Source organism: Mytilus edulis, chromosome 5 (genome assembly GCF_963676685.1).
Source record: "Mytilus edulis chromosome 5, xbMytEdul2.2, whole genome shotgun sequence".
Lineage (NCBI taxonomy): Eukaryota > Metazoa > Mollusca > Bivalvia > Mytilida > Mytilidae > Mytilus > Mytilus edulis.
Genome location: NC_092348.1, coordinates 54,697,824 through 54,720,465, shown reverse-complemented (window position 1 = coordinate 54,720,465; position 22,642 = coordinate 54,697,824). Strand labels below are relative to the sequence as shown.

Here is a 22,642-nt window from a genome sequence, read left to right as displayed (position 1 = left end):
CTGTCAAAAGATAATATGTTTGCTTTAACTAACTTCTAAGTGTGTAAGCTTTGGAAAGTTTAAAGGTTTGAAATTTGTTAAAAGTTTTGTAATGTAGGTCAGCTTATAGATGTTACAGTCATACAAGTCATTTCTACAAGAACAATTAACATCAGTTAACAAGTTGTTCATAAATTCATTGAAATTATAAAATATGATTTTTTTTTCCACCCAAAATTATTCTGATTTTTCACATAATTTTATTTTTTCAATATTTATACAAATTTAATCTAAAGGTGAAGATGAGAAACCATTAGAAAAGACAGGTGAATCTAGAAGTGCTTGTACTACACCATCACAACCACCTCCTGCTGTATCCATGGCAACATCAACAGAAACCAGTCTGCCATCATCTTTGCCGTTGCCAGGAAGTAATTCAACATCAAACAATGGTCCACCATCAGAATTTGCCAAACTTACAAAATGTACGTACCACTATATAATATTTTACACTACTGTTTAATGGCAAGATTTGCCAGTTTTTGCATGAATTAATTTTTTTATTGCATGATTTTTGGTCCAAAATTTAAAGAAACCTAATCCAAAAATGTATGGAAGACTTACACAAAAGGCAGGTGAAAAGGGAAGTGTTGATCTCTGTACTTAAGATCCCACAGAACCCAACGAGGCAGTACTGTCTCTATAACATGTAAGACATTTTCAAGTTGGTAATAAATTAGATTTTAACCACTTTTGAAAAAAATAACAAATGTGTGATTTTGTTGCTTTTGTTACGGCTGTGGGTGGTCAACAACATTAATTGTGAAAAGTTTGGTTAATCCAATTGTTAAATAATCCCACAATTCATGTGAAAATGATACCAAAATAAAGGTATAATTTTGTAATACATATAAAGATGATATTTATGCAGATTAAGGTGTACTCTACCAGGCATCTATTGTACACCTGGTTTCACCTATAATTTGTCTGTCATAAAATATGATTTATGCATGAGGTGACAAGTAAATGGCAGTATTTTGTGTAACTATATGATTAAATATAATTGACGAGTAATAAATTTATATCCTTTCTTTTTCTTACTTCATGGCAAGATGGGACAAGATTTCAATTTTAAGTATCATAACCAAGAATTATTTTTTTATTTAAAAAATTCTTTTAAGGTTAAATCATGTTCTTAAATGTCCCACATATTGGTTTAATTTAAAAAAAACCTCTAAAATATGAATCATTTTTTTTTAAAGGAGTAAAGGTACCCAAAGATACCAATGGTAAAACATCAAAAGTTCAAAAAGTTTTTTTGTAGATTTTTAAAAGTCCTATTACCTGAGATTAACTATATTCTGCTGTAGGTTTTACAACTGATTAGTAACATATTTGATGATATCATAGTTGGTTTAGAGTATTGAAGCAGTCACTAATCAAAGAAGTGTTTATATGAATCTTTTAAAAAACAATAAATTCATGTCTCACAATCAAACATCAATTCAAAATTTAAAGCTTTTAGAAAAAAAATCATAGTTTTCGTTTACTGTCATAGCATTTAACCAACATTTCTTGCTATCAGGTTTTCTGAATGATCTGAAAACTATTAGCACTGAAATGTCTGTTCTACTGAAATTCAATGACCCTTTTAACAAGTCTGTTTGGAGTTTTTGTCAAAGTTGTGAAAAAAGAGATGGAGGGCGGGGGTGGGGTTCTCATCTATGTGACAGCAACCCTACAACAGAAGTACGGTACAGGACTTAGCTAACGCTGAAGACACAAAGACATATTTATTCCAAGTAATCTCCTTATGGATCCATTTAATGCATTTTATTAAATTTAAATGAAAATAAAGTTTACTTTTTTTTATTCCTTTTTTAAACTGCGTAGGGACTGTTTTAAAGGTTAAGGTCATTAATGGCAAGTAATTAGTATTAAAGTTTAATTATAACAGAAAATTTATACCGTCTATTTTGGGTTAGTTTACAATTTATGAAATATTGATTTATGCATATCAATATTTATCTGTAATTATATATTGATAGCAGAAGATCACAACTCTTCTGGGAGTTTTATTACCGCCAGACAACTTTTAAAAGCCAAGTTTGTGATAGAGTTTAACTCAATACCACAAATCTGATAAAATATTTGTTTTTTTAATGGAAATGTACAGTTAAAATGGATTATGCTTAATTTAAAGTATTCAACCCCATGAATTTATTGGAAATCTTGATATACTAGTTTTTCGTGAATTACCTCTTTTTTAGTGGCACAAATTTAGTGTTAAAAAAATACAAATTTCCTCTCAATTTTCATTGAAAACGATAAATTTTTTTTAAGTTCTCAAAAATTTGAATATCTTTGTGATTAAATTAATTTGTTTTTGCTTTTAGAAAGATCAGATTTCAATTTTTGAGACTAATGGTTTTTTTCCAAATTAAAAATAAGGGCTCTTTCCTGGTAATAAAAGTAAAGACATATGCATCCAGTAATATATTTTTAATGGTTATATAATACAAAATCATAAAATCAAAATGATCTATTTCGCAAGAGCAGAAATAATTGACAATAAATTTTAACTGTATTCATAGAAAGTCATATTTAGTTTGTTTTTTTCAGTTTGTTACCATGGATTTTGTAATTCAAGTTTGATATGATCAAGAAAATATGCAATTATAAGTCTTTTTATTATACATGTTATATTTTATAGCTGTAGAAGATATCCATAATTTTATAAAATGAGAAACTAACAACTGCAAAAAAACGATAATGAAATTAATAAGAAAGTTTTGTGACTTGATTCTTGACATTTTTCTTTAATTGATTTGTTTTGAATACATCTTTTTCTTTGCATTTGAAAATAAGAAGGCAAATCAAAAGATCGTCAGAAAAATCTAAGTCTGTCATACCAAAAAATTGTGATTCTTGTTTTTTGTTTGTTTATAAAACAAGTTAATAATCTTATACATAATAACACATGGACCATTTGCCATAAAAGTGGAAAACATCACTCAAAGTATATTACCTTTCATTTTTCATGATGCAAGTTCTCTCATATTTTTGTGATTTATTTGATAATTACAGAATGATACATTTTCTTTTTATTAATCCGATATGGACATTAATTTTCCACGATGACTTGATCAAAGGTTTATATCTTTTTTTGCATTGTGTGTTACCCTTTTGTTAGTTACAGTATTTTTATACAAACATATTACGTATCATAAGATATAAGATGTAACACTCCATGATAAAAGTGAAAGTTACAGAAAAAAATGACAAATTACAGTATTTTTTTCTTGTGATATTGATTATAGAGTACTTCATACTCATCAAAGTATATTGACACAGTGTTGTAATCAATTAATGAAGATAAAATATGATAGATTGTAAGTATAGACAAGGGATTGTTCTCTAGATCCAAAAGAAATTTTAATGCACCATTAGTTTGGGATCCATCAGATTAAAAAATATTGACACAAAATTCCCATATTTGCCTTTAATCAAAAGATCTGTTCAGAATGAATTGTTTTAATGTCTTTTTTTTTGGAAAAAAATCTGACAAATGACTGCATGATGAATTAATATAACAAAATTGTCATTTCAAATATTGAAATTTTGTTCCGATAAAGGCCAAATTATACTGTCTGGTGATGTTAAGCAAACAAATTGTGTCTAAAAGTACCAGCCTAGATGAAGTATATTACAATGATTGGACTATCCAGTAGTAACAGAAGGTCTCTTATCTGGAATAAAGGCTTTATGCCAAAGACAGTCAATATGAATATTTCTTGTTTTCTCTTGGCCTTATAGTGGTATATTGCATGACTGAAGTTATTTTCTACTACAATTTTGTGGCAAGCTGAGTGTGTTCCTTTATATGTCAGCATTTGGTGCTATCCAACAATGCTTCATTTTAAGATCCAACAAAATTCATCATTTCTTTGAGCTGCCAGTATCAAGAGCTAAAGTTATGCTTTATATTAAGTTATCTCCCCTTTATGCGACATGTACTAAAATCAACTGAAGAATATCAGTTTGATTTAATAATCTAGAAATTGAAAGATTCATAATGATATTGGTAGATACTAAAACCCAGACAATTTGATTATGGCGGGAAGTCCTTATAAATGATGGAATTAGCACTAAAAAATAGACCTAAATTTAATTGGATATTTATATTTCTTCCCAAACAAACAATAGAATAAAATTTCAGAAAATGAACTATGTTGTTAAGAGATGGAACTAACAAGAAAATTCAATTTTATAAAAATTTGAGCAAAACATTTTTTCACGATGATTTATCAAAACATGACTGTAATCAGAAAAAGGTTTGATTGTGAAGCTATGAACATTCCAATATTCTGTAGATTAACTCAACAATTGATGCAGGTTGGAATTTTTACCAGTATTGTATGAACAATCAACCCCACTCAGACATGCTAGAATCAATATGATGATATCAAATATATATTTCAATCAAATCAGTAGGGTCAAAAGAGGCAGAATGAAGATCCCATTATAATGTGTTAGGAGTTAACCAAAGAATCACACTAACACGATTATATCATAGACTAGGCATCAGGAAAAACACAAAAATTGGTGATGATCAACATTGACATCAGAGTGCATAATAACATAACAATTTTATTTGTAAGGCGCTAGGGTCATGACAATCAATTTTGTATCAAACAGGATTCCGTGAAAGTCACGAGGAAAATTGATTTATTAAATTTGAAATGATCTATTACCAGTGGCGATACATTTCAACAACATTCATATTTTCATCAATAAAGCCGTAATCTGACGTTTGAAAGACACGACTAAATATGATTTTCTTTTCCCAACAGACCAAGTAATATTGGCAAAGTTACTGCACTTCTTGCCGACGTTGACAGGTCAGAGATGATTTATGGAAAATACATCCGATTTATGAAATTACTGTCACCGATTCGTATACCAATAATCCATGTTTTAGCTTTACAGTGCTTTGCTAACAGAATTAATGGTCTTGTTAGTGAGGTATCCAAGCACATCTTGTATATTGGTCCATTGTCCCCTACGCAATATACCATACAATAAAACAATTGTTACTTTTATGGAACTTGACAATGAGATATAAAACTAAAGTGCTGAAAGGAAATATAGGAAAATAATTTCTTATTTTTTCTACATCCGTGTAATAAAAAAAATAAGATCATCCTCTTTCATGCTTTAACTTTTGGAGATTCAAAAGTCATATAAGTGAAAAACTGTGAATAAATACATCTTATTTTATTATAAAACTTATAAAATTAAAAAAGACTTTTGAATTCACGCAGGAATGAGCTAAATAGATTCCTATGTTCAAGGGAAAGGAGAAAATTGGAAGTATTTTGTTACTCTTAATGAAATTAAGTTTAGGTATTACAATAGAATGTTAAATACCATGTGGTTTAAAAGTACAAGTGGCATTCAAGCAGAAGGTTTTAAGTATTTTGTTGAAAAAAATTGTAAATTAGCATATATCTGTTAAAATTATTAAAGACAGATTTAATATTAAAATTTCAACAAAAAACTCTTTAATGGATAAAATTAAGATGAGATACAGGACACTTTAATGTTATGTGGAAAATGACAGCTTTAGAAAGTTGTCCTATCAGAAAATCTGACAAGAGACGAATAAAGGGATCATACTGTCAGAATCATCTACAATTTAAACCATTGAAACTGCTAAGTGAAGGTCAGATTGAAGCGTGACGGAGCTCACCTCTCTAGTCAATTTGTCAGTAGGGTTTTATACAAAATCATAACCTTAAAATCTGTATTGGTTGGTAATGGCATAATGAATCATATAACGATAGCCTGTGAGTTCACAATATTGTGATTTTCTGCTCGATGGGTCAGAGATTATGAAAAATTACCCTCGACAATTAAGAACAGTAACTCACTTGTTCAGAGATAAAGATTTGATATTGATAAACTGAAATTAGAATATAATCCTCTGGTTTGACAAATACAAGGTTAGATATCATTTTCGAGATTTATTTTTTTACGCCGTTTATGAAAATCATACTTTAGTCCTGTTTGCGGCAATTTTATATCAGCAAATTGATATTTTAAAGTATAAGTATATTTATTTATTTTTTGTTTTTCTCTTAATTTGGCACTATGTTTCAAAATTGAAGTTTTTTTTAATAATTTTTGTGCTGTTGGTTGGCTGTATCAATGACCCATATCTCAAATCTCCTTTTCTTCATTTAACTAGATTAATATTTCAAATGGCATTGAAGTATATATTTACACTCATTCAAAACCTTAGTATATAAGACTAAAAACAATTATGACATGTGAGGGATGCATTAAGTTTCTTGTGCTAAAAATCCCCCATGTAGATTTTGAGAAGTGGGTATGGATCATGCTATTGTCTGAAACTCTCTTTGTTCCAAGTATGCACACACGTTTTATACCTTAAATTTAAGTAAATAGTCAATATTTTTTGGAAAACATTCTTACTGGAGATCGAAATTGATCTAGTAGAAAATTTGCCCTGTCTCTTACTAACAAGAATAATGTTGCTATCAAAGTCAGTAAAGAATTTGTGTTTATTTCTAAATATTGATTCAATATTGAACGTACAGATCAGATTTACCTCCATGTCAAAATTTCAAAATGGCATGTCATAACGATAATTAATCCATCACTTAATTAATCTAGTTATGACAAGAAACCTAAACATGGGTGGTAGTTACCCGTTTCTTTGTGGAAAAAAATATCGTGACATGTAGATCATAAGCTCGATATTTTTGATGTGTCACATTTTATGAATATATTTTTCTTATCAAATTTTATAGAATATTTGAATAAAAATACTTCATTTTTTCAAAGTACCTGACACGGCAAGGGCATTTCGGTCCTTGTTTTATGTTTGTTTAGAGGTTGGGTTATTGATTACTCGACTGATTAATTTTTTCTTTTAAATATTGCATAATCAGATATTTTTTAAAAGGATAATCTTTAAACTATCAATGCCACCTTTTTAAACATTTTTAGATTTAAATTTAAATCATTTAATCAGTTAAATTAATCATAAAGCTTAACAAGACAAGTGAAATTGTTTGCACTAAACTGCAAGTACGTTTAATTAAAAGCAGAATTCTAGTTATCTATCAAAGTGTAGTTAAGTAAAGTTCCACTTTATAACCATTTTTCTGTGATTGGAAACAAAAATCCTTAGCAACAAATGGAGAGGTGGCACTGAAAACTTGTGGGTTATCTTCCCTTATTTTTTTTTTAATTGAAAAATAGAGTTACTTCCCTTTCCTAATTTTCTAAATTCAAAGAGTTTGATGATGTAATTAAGTTTGTTATGTAATTAGCAATTGTGATCCAATTCATTTACATTTAAAATCAACAAAATGATTAATTTTGAGCAGGTTTTGAGTAATGATCTGTTGTATATCTAGACTTTGTCTAAATTGTATAGATAAATGTCTTGTCTTATATATTTACTTTCAATTCTGATGTTTGATTTTCAAACCATATGCAAGAAATTAACTTTGATATGTGGCATTTTCTGTTTATAAAAGAAAATAGGTTTTTCTTAAAATGATGTATATACATAATCTGGTGAAAGCGTGCATTCTGGAATAATTTTGGCTGACGGTATATTATTTTTTGAAGTGGAAAAGTTTGATAATTTGCAGAGATGCATAACTAAATTAAACACTTTTGAGATTTTTTGGGATTACTCCAGAAGAATGAAATGTGTGCCGGATGTTAAGTTCTGAACCTGATTATTTGTAAAAGACAATTTGCCCCAACCCACACAGCTAGCCTCATCAAAATCTAATTATCACCCAGTAGATGAAATAATTGCTTATCAATCTGAAAAATTATTTTATAAATGGTTCATACTTATCACACCTTGATTCTCTTTCTTGTCAATTTTATCATTTTTTTTGACAGTCATTTATACTCTACTGAAACACACTTTTAATATTGCCTTTGATTTATAAAAATATCATGTGACTGTTATATCAACAAGTTGCTGTGTGAATAAATTTCAAAGGAGAATTTTCTCTGTAAAACAATACAAAAAACATAACAACCCTTCAAGTGCCTCTGATGCGATTTTCTTTCTTTTAGACTTCAAAAAACAATAATATTTGCAGGTGCATGAACATTTTTATATTATACAAATATATTAAAAATATAACATGTGCAGGGAATTATTGATGTTAAAAGAGGTGCATTAACTGTCAATCATTTTAAGGCCACCCACTGAATAACGGTATCCTTGTTAGCAGTATAAAATCTTTTCTGACAATTTCTGCAATATTGAAATAACAATTGTTTTAACACCTGATTATGAATTTTGATGTTAATGTGTTGGAGAAACTGAAATAAGAAAGAATTAGAGATATTGTATTTATTGTACATGTACTATGGCCCAATCTTACAAACCCAATGATTTCAATCCTTGCATGAGAAGCCAAGGTTCGACAGACACCAGATACCAATAGTACCAAAATGTGATAGCACTCACTGGACCCTCAGTCTTTCTTACTAACAGAGTCAAAGTATTTAAATTCAAAGATACTAAAATTAGCCCAAGTGGTCTTTTTGATATATATAAAAAAGAAAATTATATTCAATAAAATACAGATTAATTCAAATAAACTTTCCCATTCATTTCTTTCCATAAAAGGACAGTTAAATATAGTTAATCTTAAGATATGAAAATTCAAGTCAATAAATCATATATCATATTATATAACATCAAGGATGTTTGAATTACATGCTAAAACTTTTTGTATCTTAGCAAAAAATCCTCTCTGTTGGTATACTGCATACAATCATTAATCTTTTAAAAAGGTTTAGTGGTCAGGGGTCATTTCATTAAAAATCATATATGGCAGATATTAACATTTAAGTACATATCAGCCCATAAATCATAAGACAATTTTCTCATAAACTGACAAAAAATATTTGATATTTCTTGAAGATGACAAATTGTCATAAAGGATTGTATGGAAGATGTTGATAATATTGTAAAATTTATTACCAAAAGTCCTAGCTAAAGACTTAACAAAACAATTCAAACGTTATAAATTAATATTTATTGATAATAATTTATTAGAAATCTGAAGTTTAGGTACTTGAATATTATATATTTTAGTCATCTTCTATATGTTGTGCATCTACTTTTTCATTTCTTCTAAAACTTTGAAGGTATTTCATATATTTTATTTTTGCTGGTTATATTTTAATTAAGTTGAAAAGCAAAAAAAACAAATGATGTTGAAATAAATGATTAAATTTGTTATTAGATATGAAAATTAAAAGATCAAAAGGACAGAAATAATAAGAGATATTTTGTAATGTTACATCAATGCCTGGATACTAAAGTCTAAAGATTAATTTAAACAAGATTAAAGTACAACAGAATATGTTTATTCATTTTATGACAAATATAATATTTTTCCAGGATGAGATGTCATTAAATACTTTCAACAAAGAATTTTTGATTAAGATTTAATGAAACACCACTGAATTAAGAGATCAAAGGTCCACCTCACATTTCAATAAATTCATGGTTAATTAAAATAACATAGAAAAGGGGACTATTATAAGTCCTTGACTTGCATGTTCTTTTAACATTTGTCAAATTTGTGATAAATGATCTGGTCATCTCAGTACCCTGTTCTTCTTTCTATCTTATGAACAATCTCTCTAACAGATTTGGCCTCTTGATCCCAAAGGACCCTGGCACCTACATCTACAACCTAACATTTTAGAAAAAGTTAAAATAGATATGTTTTAAATTAAAACAAATTTCTTTTATCATTGTCACCTAATATCAATATTATGATTGAATTATAAAGGCATTCATTCAAAATGCCATAAATTTGGATTGAATTTCAAATGTGGTGGGATCTACCTAAAACCTAGGTCATGGATCTAAACAGTTTGCACCCAAAATACCTACATCCATCAATAATATTAATAATACAGTGTCAATATTTATCATACAAATAATAATTAAATGGTAAAATGATATAAATACATCTCAATTTAAAAACTCCCATTGAGGAAACCCAGTTCAAACAGAATTTGAAATCTTTGTTAAAATCATGCTCATGTACTTGGAAGAGATTTATTAAATTTGATATAGAATTTCTTGTTCTGACATTTAGCTAGTTTATCATAGATGGATGGCAGATATTTAGCTTACTGCTGTGGCAATTTGTCATATTTCACAACCTTACAATAAACCATAGTAAATCAGGAGGCTCAAGATGCAACCCTAAATGAATGCTGTAAATAGACTTTTAATCACATATTCTTGAAGTTAGGTTATTTCCCCTTATATTCACAGCTGAGTATGGTTGAGTTAAGGAGAAGGAATGGAAACCAAGGAAAGGGGTGCACTGTGATGCTAGGGTGGGTGTAAAATTTGTACCTTCATTTTTCAATCAACGTACAACTTTGTTTCTTGAAGTCTTCTAAAAAAGAGATCTTCGACTGGTCTTTTCAAATGGTGGCTAATATTGACTTGCCTGTCCAACTCAATGAAAAGATGGTTTTGTAAAATTGACTAATGGTAATTCATTGTAAGTTTTACCTTACTAAGACTCATAATGTTTAGATAAAGTGTCCACTTGCACTTTCTAAATCATTTCTCTTCATAAAAAACTTTACTGTTTTAATTATTTTGAGCACTTTCGTGCCTCATAAAATAACTGAGGAAAAATGACATAGTTAGAACATCATTTCTTCAATTTGTAGCTCATCTGTTCCCCAGAGTCAGTAAGACAGATTCTGTGAAGAAGATTAAATGTGAATTAAATATAATAATTCACCAGAGTAGAAATGACAACACTGCTGATTCTAATAAAATTCAGGCTGGAAATTTGAAAAATATGATCTTTTTTATCAGACATTTTTGACAGAATTATATTCCTCCCTCCTGCTAAACAGCTGCACTTCAATTTTCATAGATATATAGTTTTTGGAAAATGGCCATTTTAAACAAACACATGGATGAATTCACTTTTATAACTTTCTATACTAAAATTATTATTTTAGAAATGGCAATAACTCTGACAGTGGCACATTCCTGCCAGCCCGATCCATTTGTCATTTCTTACAATACTGATGGGCTCCCACAATACGATAAAAGATGAAAATTAGCTGAGATTTTTTTATTTCATTTTTTGGCAGTTGGAACACGTACATCATGATTCTAGTTAACAATCTGCTAAACATTCATAAAACTGTTGATATGATAGAACATGTGGGAACAATCATACACATTTTGTTTAAATATATATTTTCCTTTGATTTTTATAGAAAAGGTTGTCTTTAAAAAGAGATGGAAAACATCTGTAGAAGCCAAAAAAATCAAATATGATATCTGGCATGATTTAATGTTGTATTAAAAGAAATGATGTGAGATTTATTTCCTTTGCTCAAAATATTTGAAAAAACTTGATTTCTTGTGCTTTTAACAAATTCTTGGTTTCTGTGTTAGCATTTCCAAACAGGTGTAAATAATTCGCACACTTGATAATCACCGTAACTTAAATCTTGCAATGTTTTTTGAAAATTTACCTTGATAGGGTCGTTCACATTTTCCGACCACTGTATAGACAATGGGCCATTGAAACAACATTGGTGCAGAAAAAAGCTCTTGGTCATGGGATGAGGGCAAAAAAAGATAATTTTAGGCAACTTTCTTTGCAATTTTAGGCACCTTATTTGCCCCACTGAAAGTTTTGCCTTTGTTGCTGTTGGTAGTAGAGCTATGCTTTGAGGACAGCCATTTTTACAGCTAGACTTTTTACCCATTGCTGTGTGTAATATTGAGTGGACTTCAAATTGTTGGTTGTTAAATTAAATTGTCATTATATTCATCTAAATGCACAATGTTCAGTTGGTGAATGCAAATTATCTTTGTCCTTTCAACAGTTCTAAAAATTGAATGGCAGTTGTTTTAAATGTTCCCAAAAGGGATTGGATCCACCACATAAGTTGCCTCATTGTGGGAGATAGTTATTAGAAAGCAAATTATTTTGAACCCTTTCCAAGAAGTTTCTGTGAAGAGTCAAACTTGTTATTGTTAGTGATGATAGGAAGTTTTCAGAGGGTAAAAAAATAGAGAAATAATTATGCTTTTGATATATCTTAAATATGATTGAAATGATAAAAAAATGTGGAGATTAAAGATGCATAAAACCTTTTATTTAGGTTGATGATATACAAATGATGTATCTACAGATTATTTTGATACACAATGCATTATTTTACTGAGAAAAAAAATCTTTTACAAAGATTACCGATTTTTTGATTTGAACAAGCCTAATTCTTGTCATTAATAGCAAGAATTCAGATACAATTTTATTAATGATTAAGTAGAAGCCTATAGTACATTCCATTGATTTTGACTTTTTGTGTTTCAGTGGTAGAGAGGTCCCAGTATGTTAGTGAGGATCCTTTCTTTAGACACAAATGTCGACTTTGTCATAAAGTGTTTGGCAGTGACAGTGCATTACAGATACATATACGTTCTCACACTGGTAAGGAGTCATTTTTGAAGTTTCTTTAATGCACTTTGGCAAAAAATAAACTTAAATAGTCAAATTTAGTAGCACTCGAAGTAATAGTAGTGATTTGTTTAGTTCTGTCTGGTAAATCTCTCTAAGAATGGTCCATTGTTCTGCTGCTTTTGAGACCATAGGATTCAAAACTATGTTTGTTTTCTACTCTGCTGAAAGTAAAATGGAATACATATTTCAAATAAAAAGCTGCACCAGGAGGCACAAATGGTGCACAAATGGTGCAGTTAGGATGGACACATTTGATTTCATGCATGGTATTAAATAAATATACAAATTGTAATGGTATAATCCAGATTCATTTAAGCATTATTTTTCTGGGAGAGTAGGAAAAACGTCTAGTCAGGCAGTTTACAAGTCAAGTCTAGTAACTCTGGAATGACTACAATCACACAAATTTAAAAATCATAAAGAGATTACTTTAATTAGTTGTGACAATTTATAAAAGTGCATAACCTTCATTAACCGGAGTCTTCATGAAACCAAATATTGGATACAAAAAGTAAGGATTCATAAATGATACCATATGGGGAATAAGTAGTACTACATCAAAACTACACTGTCATAAGTCACAGATAAGTATAATTTAACATGACTGTTCTTTAAAATCTGGTGTAAACTTCAGCATGGTACCAGTGGATTAAAGTTGCAATTTGTTTTGGATTTCCTAATTTTAATCTTAGTCAATACCTAAGGTCCATGCTTTCATTCAGATAGATAACTAAAATGCTATGAAAATGATTCTTTGGCTGCTTATGTGCTGCTATTGTTGTAAACAGTTTTTTACCCAGTTGTCAATACTCAGCCATATATCAAATGGATGAAGAATCCAGTAATTAATAGGAAAATAAAAAGTTATTAAACTATTACATACACCAGTCATCTCCTTACAGATGGCCTCCCAGTCCTCTGGGCTTTTGGACATAAGTTTTGGCAATATTTCATACTCAAAATGCTTTTTGATATTAATTTATTAACGAGTTTTGCCAATAGGCTCGAGATGAAATATTCTATTTTTCTGCAACTTTGCACTGTAAATGATGTTAGTCATAAATAGATGACGGGATGTGAGGAAAATACGCATTATAAGGGATGAATTATTTCTTTTTCATGTAATATTCATCTCTTGTGTAGTTATGATGAAATATGTCAACATTTGAAAGAGGGCATTTATTGTACAAATTCATAAATAATCGTCCCATAGAGACCTTTTTCTTTCTTTGGGCTTGGAAAATGTACATGTTTTAGGAATATTGCACCTAGAAGGACTTTATCATGCAGCATATTTATTTGCTGGTTATGAAAATTAGTAACTCTCCAATCTTTTCTGATTACTTTTCACCAAAAGAATATTCCACTACTCTAATAGAAATTTTCATGCACTGTAAGTGAATTAGACCTGCGTCTGGTGGGAGAAATTCAAAGAAACATTATATTTCATTTGTTAATGATTATTAGGCGATTTAAGTGTAATTAAGACAATTTGTTCAGCATACTGATGGTAATAACACCGTATTTGGCATGCGAGACAATGTGAGAAGTCAAGAAAGGGCATTAATCAACATGATATAAAAAAGATGCTAGTAATTCAATTATTGTCGATTTATTGTAAAATAGAATTTTGACTCGGATTAATTGCAGTAGAGAACTGGGTGCTGTGAGCTTGAAAGTAATAATTTTTCGTTGTTTTGTAAAAATGGCAGTTCATTACAACTATAGCTATAACAAAATTGTTGGAGAATTAGATTAGTTCCAGCTACCATGCCCTAATCAGCAGAAAAATGAATTATGCTCTGAAAACTTTGTCATCTGTTATGAAAAAAGGTCGTAATTTTCACCACATTTTTATGTAAAGTGAAAATTCTGTTGACATTGCCTGATGACAAATGGTCATCATTTTCTGAGAAATTTTAGATGAGAATGTTTCAAAGAAGAATATCATACTCACTGCGTTTATTTTTGGAACGATGTCTAGAATTTGATAGGTCATTAGAAAGCATCACGTCTAAAAAAACCTTTATCATTTATTTTTCACCAATTTCTGTTAATTCAACCTTCTGTAGCATATTAGGTCGTATATTACATATTTCATTACATAAAAAATGATGTAAGAACGTCATGAGTCCTCCTAAAAGTAACACGGTATGGATTGTATTAGCCTCTGGGAGATGTGCAGTCTGGACTATCATCAGACAGGTACAAGGCTAGTTATTATGACAATTTAGCATGTTCATACAAAATATTTTTGTCAGAGTTGTTTGTTCGTTTTTGAAATGTCATTAATTTTTACAAATTTTTTAATTGTCAAAATTGTACAACCGGAAATAATTTGTTTATTGGAAATAACTTGCATTTTTGAATAAAATAATTTGCATATTTTATAAGCCTGATAATTTTTTGAATCTTTGGGAACATAGAAAACAAGACCAGTTAAAGGACAAAAGTATTTTATTTGTAAAGCCTCGGCCTGAGATTACAAGACCTGATGAAAATCTGGAAATTTCTCACAAGAAAGTTATGGGAATTGGAAACCATCAATAAAGGTCAAATGTCATTTATAATTGTATGTTATGACGATTTAGAATTAACAAGTAAAGTGGTCATCATATGGGCAGATTCTTTTCTGACCACAAATTTGCTGAGTAAATTTTACCGTAAATTTTCATCTAACGTTCCATGGCTTTTGAAGATAAAAATCAGTCAATTAGCTTAAATAGCAAAATTTACATATTTTGAATTTTGATATCAGAAGACCTGATGCTTCTTTTAATTTCGAAGAGTTTCTTCGAAACATATTCCATTAACAAACAAAACCCAACACAAAAAAAAAAGATATTTTCTATATATTGGAATTGACGATTGCCAGTCTCGATAAATAAAAGAAGATGTTAAATTTGAAGCCAATGCATATGCATTTCATAACTCTTTGATTGAATTCCCACCCTTCACATCAGACGTGCAAATGGATGAACAGTTACTAACACTAAGGCGGTAATTACCAAACGGAAAAATCTTAAAGATTAACTGAAAATTGTTATTCTCGATAATCAGAAAGGTGACCCAGATGAAAGTGCTATGATTATCTAATTCTCCGATGGACAGTTTGAGATGTTATGGTCATGGCTGGATAGAGAATAAAGGCTAACTTCTCAGATGGCAGGTGGTCCTATGACAAGTTTGAAAGATGGCTAGAAATTAAATGCTAATAAAAGTGATAAAATATTTTAATGTCTGAAGATGAGGGATTTTAATCCTTTATATACTTATATTTAAATACACAGCACGGGTTCTTGGGGTTCTAAAAGGAATACGCCACTCTGACCATCACCATGTAGCTTGGTGGTCTATCCGATACTTATTCAAGGTTAGCTGAAATTTTAAAAATAAGCTTGCTTCATAGCTAGGATGAAAATAAATAAATGATTGAAATTTAAGTAACCCACATGATAAAAACTGACCACTGTTTTCGGAAATCGGCGAGGGATATTCCGAAGTACCGTTTGCAGAAAAAAATATCAAAGAAGTAAAATTGACAAGAAATCGTTTACGGAAAGCCGATTACATATAATATTTTATATTTATATGAGTAAACATTTGCGAAGACCTAAGTTTAATACTTGTTTTCGTTACTATAAAGTTGATTTTTTTTAAATGACAATTTTTTACTTGTTTGAGACGTCCTATCTTTTGCCTTGTCACATTGATAAATTATTTAGAGGACACCCCATTTAACCCCCGTTAACAGTCTAAGAATGAAAAGATAATATTTCATAATAGGTAAGTTTTGTTAAAGAAGTGTCATGTCAAAATCTTTGGATCAGCTTTGCAGATGGCCAAAAGCTGAAGATTTGCAAGAGGCAATAACACTCGAAAAATTTGCATGAGAATTATATTTTAAAAATCTACTGAAAAATGGGAGAATTAATAATAATACGGTGTCTTGAAATGTCTTATTGAAGTTGAGTAACATAGATCACTCGCATAATAAGGAAAGGTTGTTATAACATAATCCGTAACTAATGGATAGGGATTTCCTTTAGAAATCATTTCAGTTGTAAGAAAGTTTATAACGTATTATTATCACATTCATTTTAATATTTGAAATGTGGAAGTGGGTCTGTATTATACGATGAAGCATGACACTTTCAAGTATCGAGATCTGCAGATGTGGACGGCTTGTTTACATTCGTGCATGTCTGTGCACTGTTGCAGGTTTCCGCCAAAAAATAATTGTGGTGACAGTAGTATATCTGTTCAAAAGTTCGTGTTTTATGTTTCTTCCTGGACTCCAATTTTCTGTGTAGTTGCTTTGCAAATAAATGTATTTCGACGCTGTCAAGTCTCGTTGGATTTTCCACTCATGAATTATAGATGATACACGGAACTTTATTAAAAAAAAACAAGGTTGTCCACCACAACATTATTTGAAATTTTGAATGTAAATGTATAATTTATCATTAAATCGAAAAGTTACCATTAAAAACCGTAAAGTCATGTGTTGCATGTAAATTTAGTATTGCAAAATCGAAATTAGATTTAAAAGCATAATATTTTTTATTTGATTTTGCCCCGGTCAAGATGAACAAAACAGGACCTATGTTTTAACGTGTGTGGCCAGTCATATTATAATTTAAACGATTGGGTCAAGGATGTTACATAACCGAAAGAGGCTTTGAAAAGAATCTTTTTATGACCAACAATAAAGTTTTTGCCATGGGATATTAAATGAATATTTGATTAAAATTGATTGTAAAGTTCACGAAATTCATCTTTTATTTACATTTTCATATCCATTTTCATGTTTTGTGAGCGTAGTTATTACCTGTGTCCACAAAGCCTCGTCATGGGCAAACACACCTCTGTTACCACATCAAAAGAACGGTCAGTCTCCAGCACAAATTAAATTGGATAGTTCTTTGTAAAATTTATTTTTCAATAATTATGACATATTTGATCTAACGCTATGAAAATAGAAAATAAAAATTTGATCTTCTCTGAGTATTAATTAATACTTATAGAAATGAGGTTTCTCTGATCTTCAGCCATAGAACCGAATTGACCAACTGTGAAATTAATCTTGTCTCCCTATATCATAAAGAGAATTGATAACTATAACATCAGATTATAAATTGCTCTTTATCCTTTCATAAATAATAGCAGGTCAGATTGACCACTAGACGAAATTATATAACTGTTTTCATGTTGGTTAATATAGGAAAACATTTGCGTAAAGTCACCGAGTACATTTACTTTAAAGTTATAATGGACCGAATCACTTTAAAACTTTTAAATGTAGATGAGGTGAATTTAATGGCCATTCGTATAAAATCCATATTAAAAACGATTGCATTTACAATCCAAAGGGAGTATCTCACTATTTTTGTTCAATTGAGTAAGCAATGAAATGTCGTCTGTCCTTGTCCTAAAAATGCAATGACAAAATTATGCACTTTAACTTTTAAATGATGGATAAACCCAGATATTATATACTATTAAACGGGTTTTAAAATGTACAAAGATGATTTATTTATCATTTCAACGTCACAAAATTTGTCTGCGCAAAGGTTGAAAAATGAACTAATAATTTTTTTCAAATATGTTTTTTTTTTATATTTGTAGGTGAACGACCATTTAAGTGCAACATATGCGGTAATAGATTTACTACAAGAGGAAATCTTAAAGTCCACTTTGAACGACATAGAGCAAGATATCCGCACGTCAAAATGAATCCTCATCCAGTTCCAGAACACCTAGATAAAGTTCCTACACCGTTAATGAGTACCTCATTTCCGTCGTCACATCATTCAAAACCAGAGCCTAGAACTCCAGAAAAAATGTTTCCGTTTTCATTACACTCGTCATCAGCCACCTCAGTGTTCACCAACAGTATTGTATCCAAGCTTAACAATCTCCCTGAAGAAAAGCTGTCGTCTAGTCTAACATCGAACTCGTCATCCGAGACGTCGAAATCATCAAAACCGGGAGAGTCTAGCACAGAAAAACAATCTACTTCTAAAGAGGATCACGAGATTCCACCATTGGTTTCATCCAGCTTGCCATCAATGAACAAACCTTCTCCACCACATCGTACTATGTCACTACCAATGCCATCTATACCTCATGTTTCAATGGCTAGTCCGTATCCTATAATGGCTTCATTGCCATCAGCACCACCATCTCTCATACCGTCGTCTCCATTTGGACACCGGGATTCCATACTGCCGACTAAAATGATAGAACATGAAGAAAGTTTGGAACAATATATGGAAATCGATCGATCTGAGACTTCCAAGTTACAACAGTTAGTTGATAATCTTGAAAACAAAGTATCGGACCCTAACCAGTGTGTAATCTGTCACCGAGTTCTCAGTTGTAAAAGTGCTTTACAGATGCACTACCGCATTCATACCGGCGAACGTCCATTTAAATGCAAGATTTGTAGTCGATCTTTCACAACAAAGGGCAATCTAAAAACACATATGGGTGTTCATCGTATGAAACCACCAATCAGGATGATGCACCAATGCCCCATTTGCCATAAAAGTTTCACAAATCTGTTAGTTCTTCAACAACATATACGAAGTCATGCAGGGATTCCGACGATGCCACCAATGCCAGATATGAACCATTTCCAAATGTACCACAGTATGAATCAACATATGGTTGACATGGCATCGAGAGCTTATGATTTGTCAATGAAAAGAGAACCAGAAAAAGAACTTGATTTAAGTAAATCAGCACTTTTTAGCACAGATAGACATGAAGAGCGTAGACGTGAAATGCACGAAGATGAGAGTATTCACGGAGACGATGGAAATGAAAGCAATGATGACTGCAACGATGAAAAGATGAACATAGATGATCATGATATTTCTTACGACGAGGATAAGGAAGTTGGAGAAAAACAATACGAGATGGACCAACCATCTGGAGATTCTGGGACAGCTAGCGACGGACAACATAGTGGAACTGAAGAACAACGAGAAGAAGCTCGGCGAATTCTAGAACGGCCAGCTTCAGCATCGTCTTCCTTGTCTCTTGACTCTGGTCGATCACCAAGTCCAAGATCAGAGGGCCATTCTCCACCTTTCTCGGCCACTTCAGCTGCAATGTATTCCAACTTTGCAAATATGCATTCAACACCAATTTTCTCTACTTCCTTAGCAGCGTTGGAGAACAGTGTGAGAAACATAAACAGTTCAATGAATGACTCGTCTTTGAGCCGTATAAATCAAGCCTATCTCATGAACAATGGATTTCCTATGAGACATGGGGATAGACACTCGACGCCACCCACACACAACGGTCTCAATACAAGTATGTCGGATTCTAGTAGCATAAGTGGAGAAGGAAGCAAGCCAGGAACACCAGCACTGTCTGTCACCAGTGATATGTCAAATACCAGCGGGTATTTGCTAGGTGGGCTGGATTTGAGAGGAGATGCAGGGAAAAGACCTACAACTTGTAATATTTGTTTCAAAACATTTGCATGTCGCAGTGCTCTAGAAATACATTATCGTAGCCACACTAAAGAACGCCCATACATATGTAAAGTTTGTGACCGATCTTTTACAACAAGAGGAAATATGAAACAACACATGTTGACACACAAAATTCGAGACTTGCCAAAATCATTTGACAATAGTAGTAATAATAGTGATCTAGACAATTCTCTTGATTCGTGTGACATTGGTGACATTGAAAATCAATCTTCAGAAGAACTTGCTTCAGAACAAATTAACGATAAGCCAAATGAAAATGTGAATAGTAACAAAACAAATACCGCTGACAACAGTCCAGTAAAAACTTCTCCTAGTCATGAAAAAGAGGAAGACAAGTCACAGTTTGTTAGAAATCAAACTCCACTAAAACACCAATGTCGAGTATGTCAAAAAGGATTTTCAAGTGCAAGTGCACTTCAGATACATATCCGTACACATACTGGGGACAAACCTTTCAAATGTAACGTATGTGGGAAAGCATTTACAACTAAAGGTAATCTCAAAGTTCACATGGGAACACACATGTGGAATAACAGTCCATCACGAAGAGGACGCCGTATGTCAATTGAACCTCCCTTCATGATGTCTCACAAAGAAAACCCGTATATGCCAGGATTTGCACCAAGAGCACCTGATTTCTTTCCATTTCAATTTCCGCCGTTTATGAATGGAGTTCCTCCAAAAATGAATGAACTATCAGTAATTCAGGGCATGGCCGCCGCTGGAATGAGCCATCTACCAATGTCACTTCCAGCGGATATGACGTCACCGCATCAATTGTCTAAACATGATAGCAAACCTGATACTTGGAGAAAGGATGAAGAACTGAAAAAGGAATCAAACGGAGAACTTGATTTGAGCATGAAATCTGCAAATAAAAAGTTTTCACCGTCAAGTGACACTCCTAGTTCATGGTCATCATGGAAAACGTCTTGTCATCTTTGTGGTCAGAACTTTTTGTCACCTACAGCACTTGACCATCACATGCAAACATTTCACATGAAAGTCGATTCACATAACGTCACAGCCGTTAAATAAACGTAGTTGTTTCAGACAATATTGCATTCCGTAACAAAAACGTGACACTTGCAAAAAGTAAACAAATAAAGTGACTGTTAAAGACTATGTTGTGTTGTAGCAGTATTAAGCAGCTGTTGTTGAAACAGATCATTGACTGTTGTTACGACACGGGACTTGCACAAAAACACTGTGGTTGTGAATTATATATGTTAATAACATTGAGAACTATCATTGGTTCTCCCAAAATGTGTAGGTATAAATTAGCCTTTGAAATTTTATCTTAATTGTATATATTTGATGTAGATATTTCTAGTCTTTGAAAAAGTAATTGAACCTCACACTTTTAAGTTTATACATCTTTTTATATGAATACTTAAATTTTCTTCTTTTTATGAGCTGGATAAATTTCTTGTATGCTTTAAAAAGTAGATCATATTTCATTAATTTCCGATGCTTGCATGATCTCTACGCAATTTGAAAAGGTGCATTTATTCCCAAGTTATTGTGTTCTGTTTATGTGACACCACATTTATACCCAAGCACAAAAAGTGTTCTTGCCAGAAGTTGTATTTTCTCAAAACCACCAAAGATAAGTAGTAAGCTGTATATACTAATTTAAGTTTGCAATATCTGTAGGTGTTTATGTGTTGCTATTTGTATATGTTTAAGATTTTATGTTTATGTATTTGTTATGTTTGAGAATGAGATCCATATATAAATTTTTTACATTTTTTTCATTATGTATTTTGAGAAGGTGCTTAATTTCATTTGTTTATCCCCCATTCTTCCATTCAATACCTTTTTATTATTTTTTAGTAGCTTTCTTCCATATCAATTTACTAGCCGAATGTTCGTCTGCTGCTTTTTCAAAATTGTTTTTGATCAGATACAATACTTTTCAAAGAATACAAGTAAAGAAATGAAAGCAGTAAAGTCGATTTCTTTAGTGAAAGCATTTGAAGAATTTTTATGAAATCCTTATTTGTATTTCAAAATTACAAAAAAATAAATGGAATAATTTTATCATAGAAATCCAATGTTTTCCAAATCGTATACATATCCGCATGTAAATTATGTAATGTTTTTGCATTTACCGACACAGAAATTTACATCTGTGATTGGTGTTAATGAAAATGTATTTGTGGCATGAAATACACTATTATAGTCATTTTCATTATTTTTGTTATTGTCCATTCTTTTTATGAACAAGAATTTGTAGTCAGTTGTTCATATTACGTCTTAAAAGGACAAATAAATATGACCAATACATGTTTGATTAGTTATTTTATGCCTTGGCATTATATTCATAATAACAGTTAAAAGATACCTTGCTGCGGTTTATGGACAACCAGAGGATAGTGCCGAACGAAGCAAATGGTAAACAAAACAATAAACAAAAAACACACGCACAACTTAATTCATTGTTATCCCAGACTATTATTTTCACACAATCGTTTTGTTTCGTCCTGAAGATGTATAAAATATGTTCCACCAATATTAAGCAAATACCAATATACCGTTGATTAACTATTGATAATT

General features: G+C 31.1%; 1 protein-coding gene across 6 annotated transcripts in view; it reads left to right on the top strand.

Moving 5' to 3' along the window:
* The window catches only part of LOC139523949 (sal-like protein 1), a 39,351-nt gene extending 16,979 nt beyond the window's left edge, over window positions 1–22,372 (top strand). For 3 of the 6 annotated variants that reach the window (XM_071318384.1, XM_071318387.1, XM_071318386.1), the window contains exons 3-5: window positions 276–464; window positions 12,426–12,542; window positions 18,201–22,372. In XM_071318384.1, coding sequence (XP_071174485.1) covers window positions 276–464; window positions 12,426–12,542; window positions 18,201–21,121 — 3,227 coding nt within the window. In that variant the 3' untranslated portion in view covers window positions 21,122–22,372. The remainder of the gene's footprint in view (window positions 1–275; window positions 465–12,425; window positions 12,543–18,200) is intronic. The other 3 variants (XM_071318385.1, XM_071318389.1, XM_071318388.1) reach the window with 1 other exon arrangement.
* Window positions 22,373–22,642: the final 270 nt, after the last annotated feature.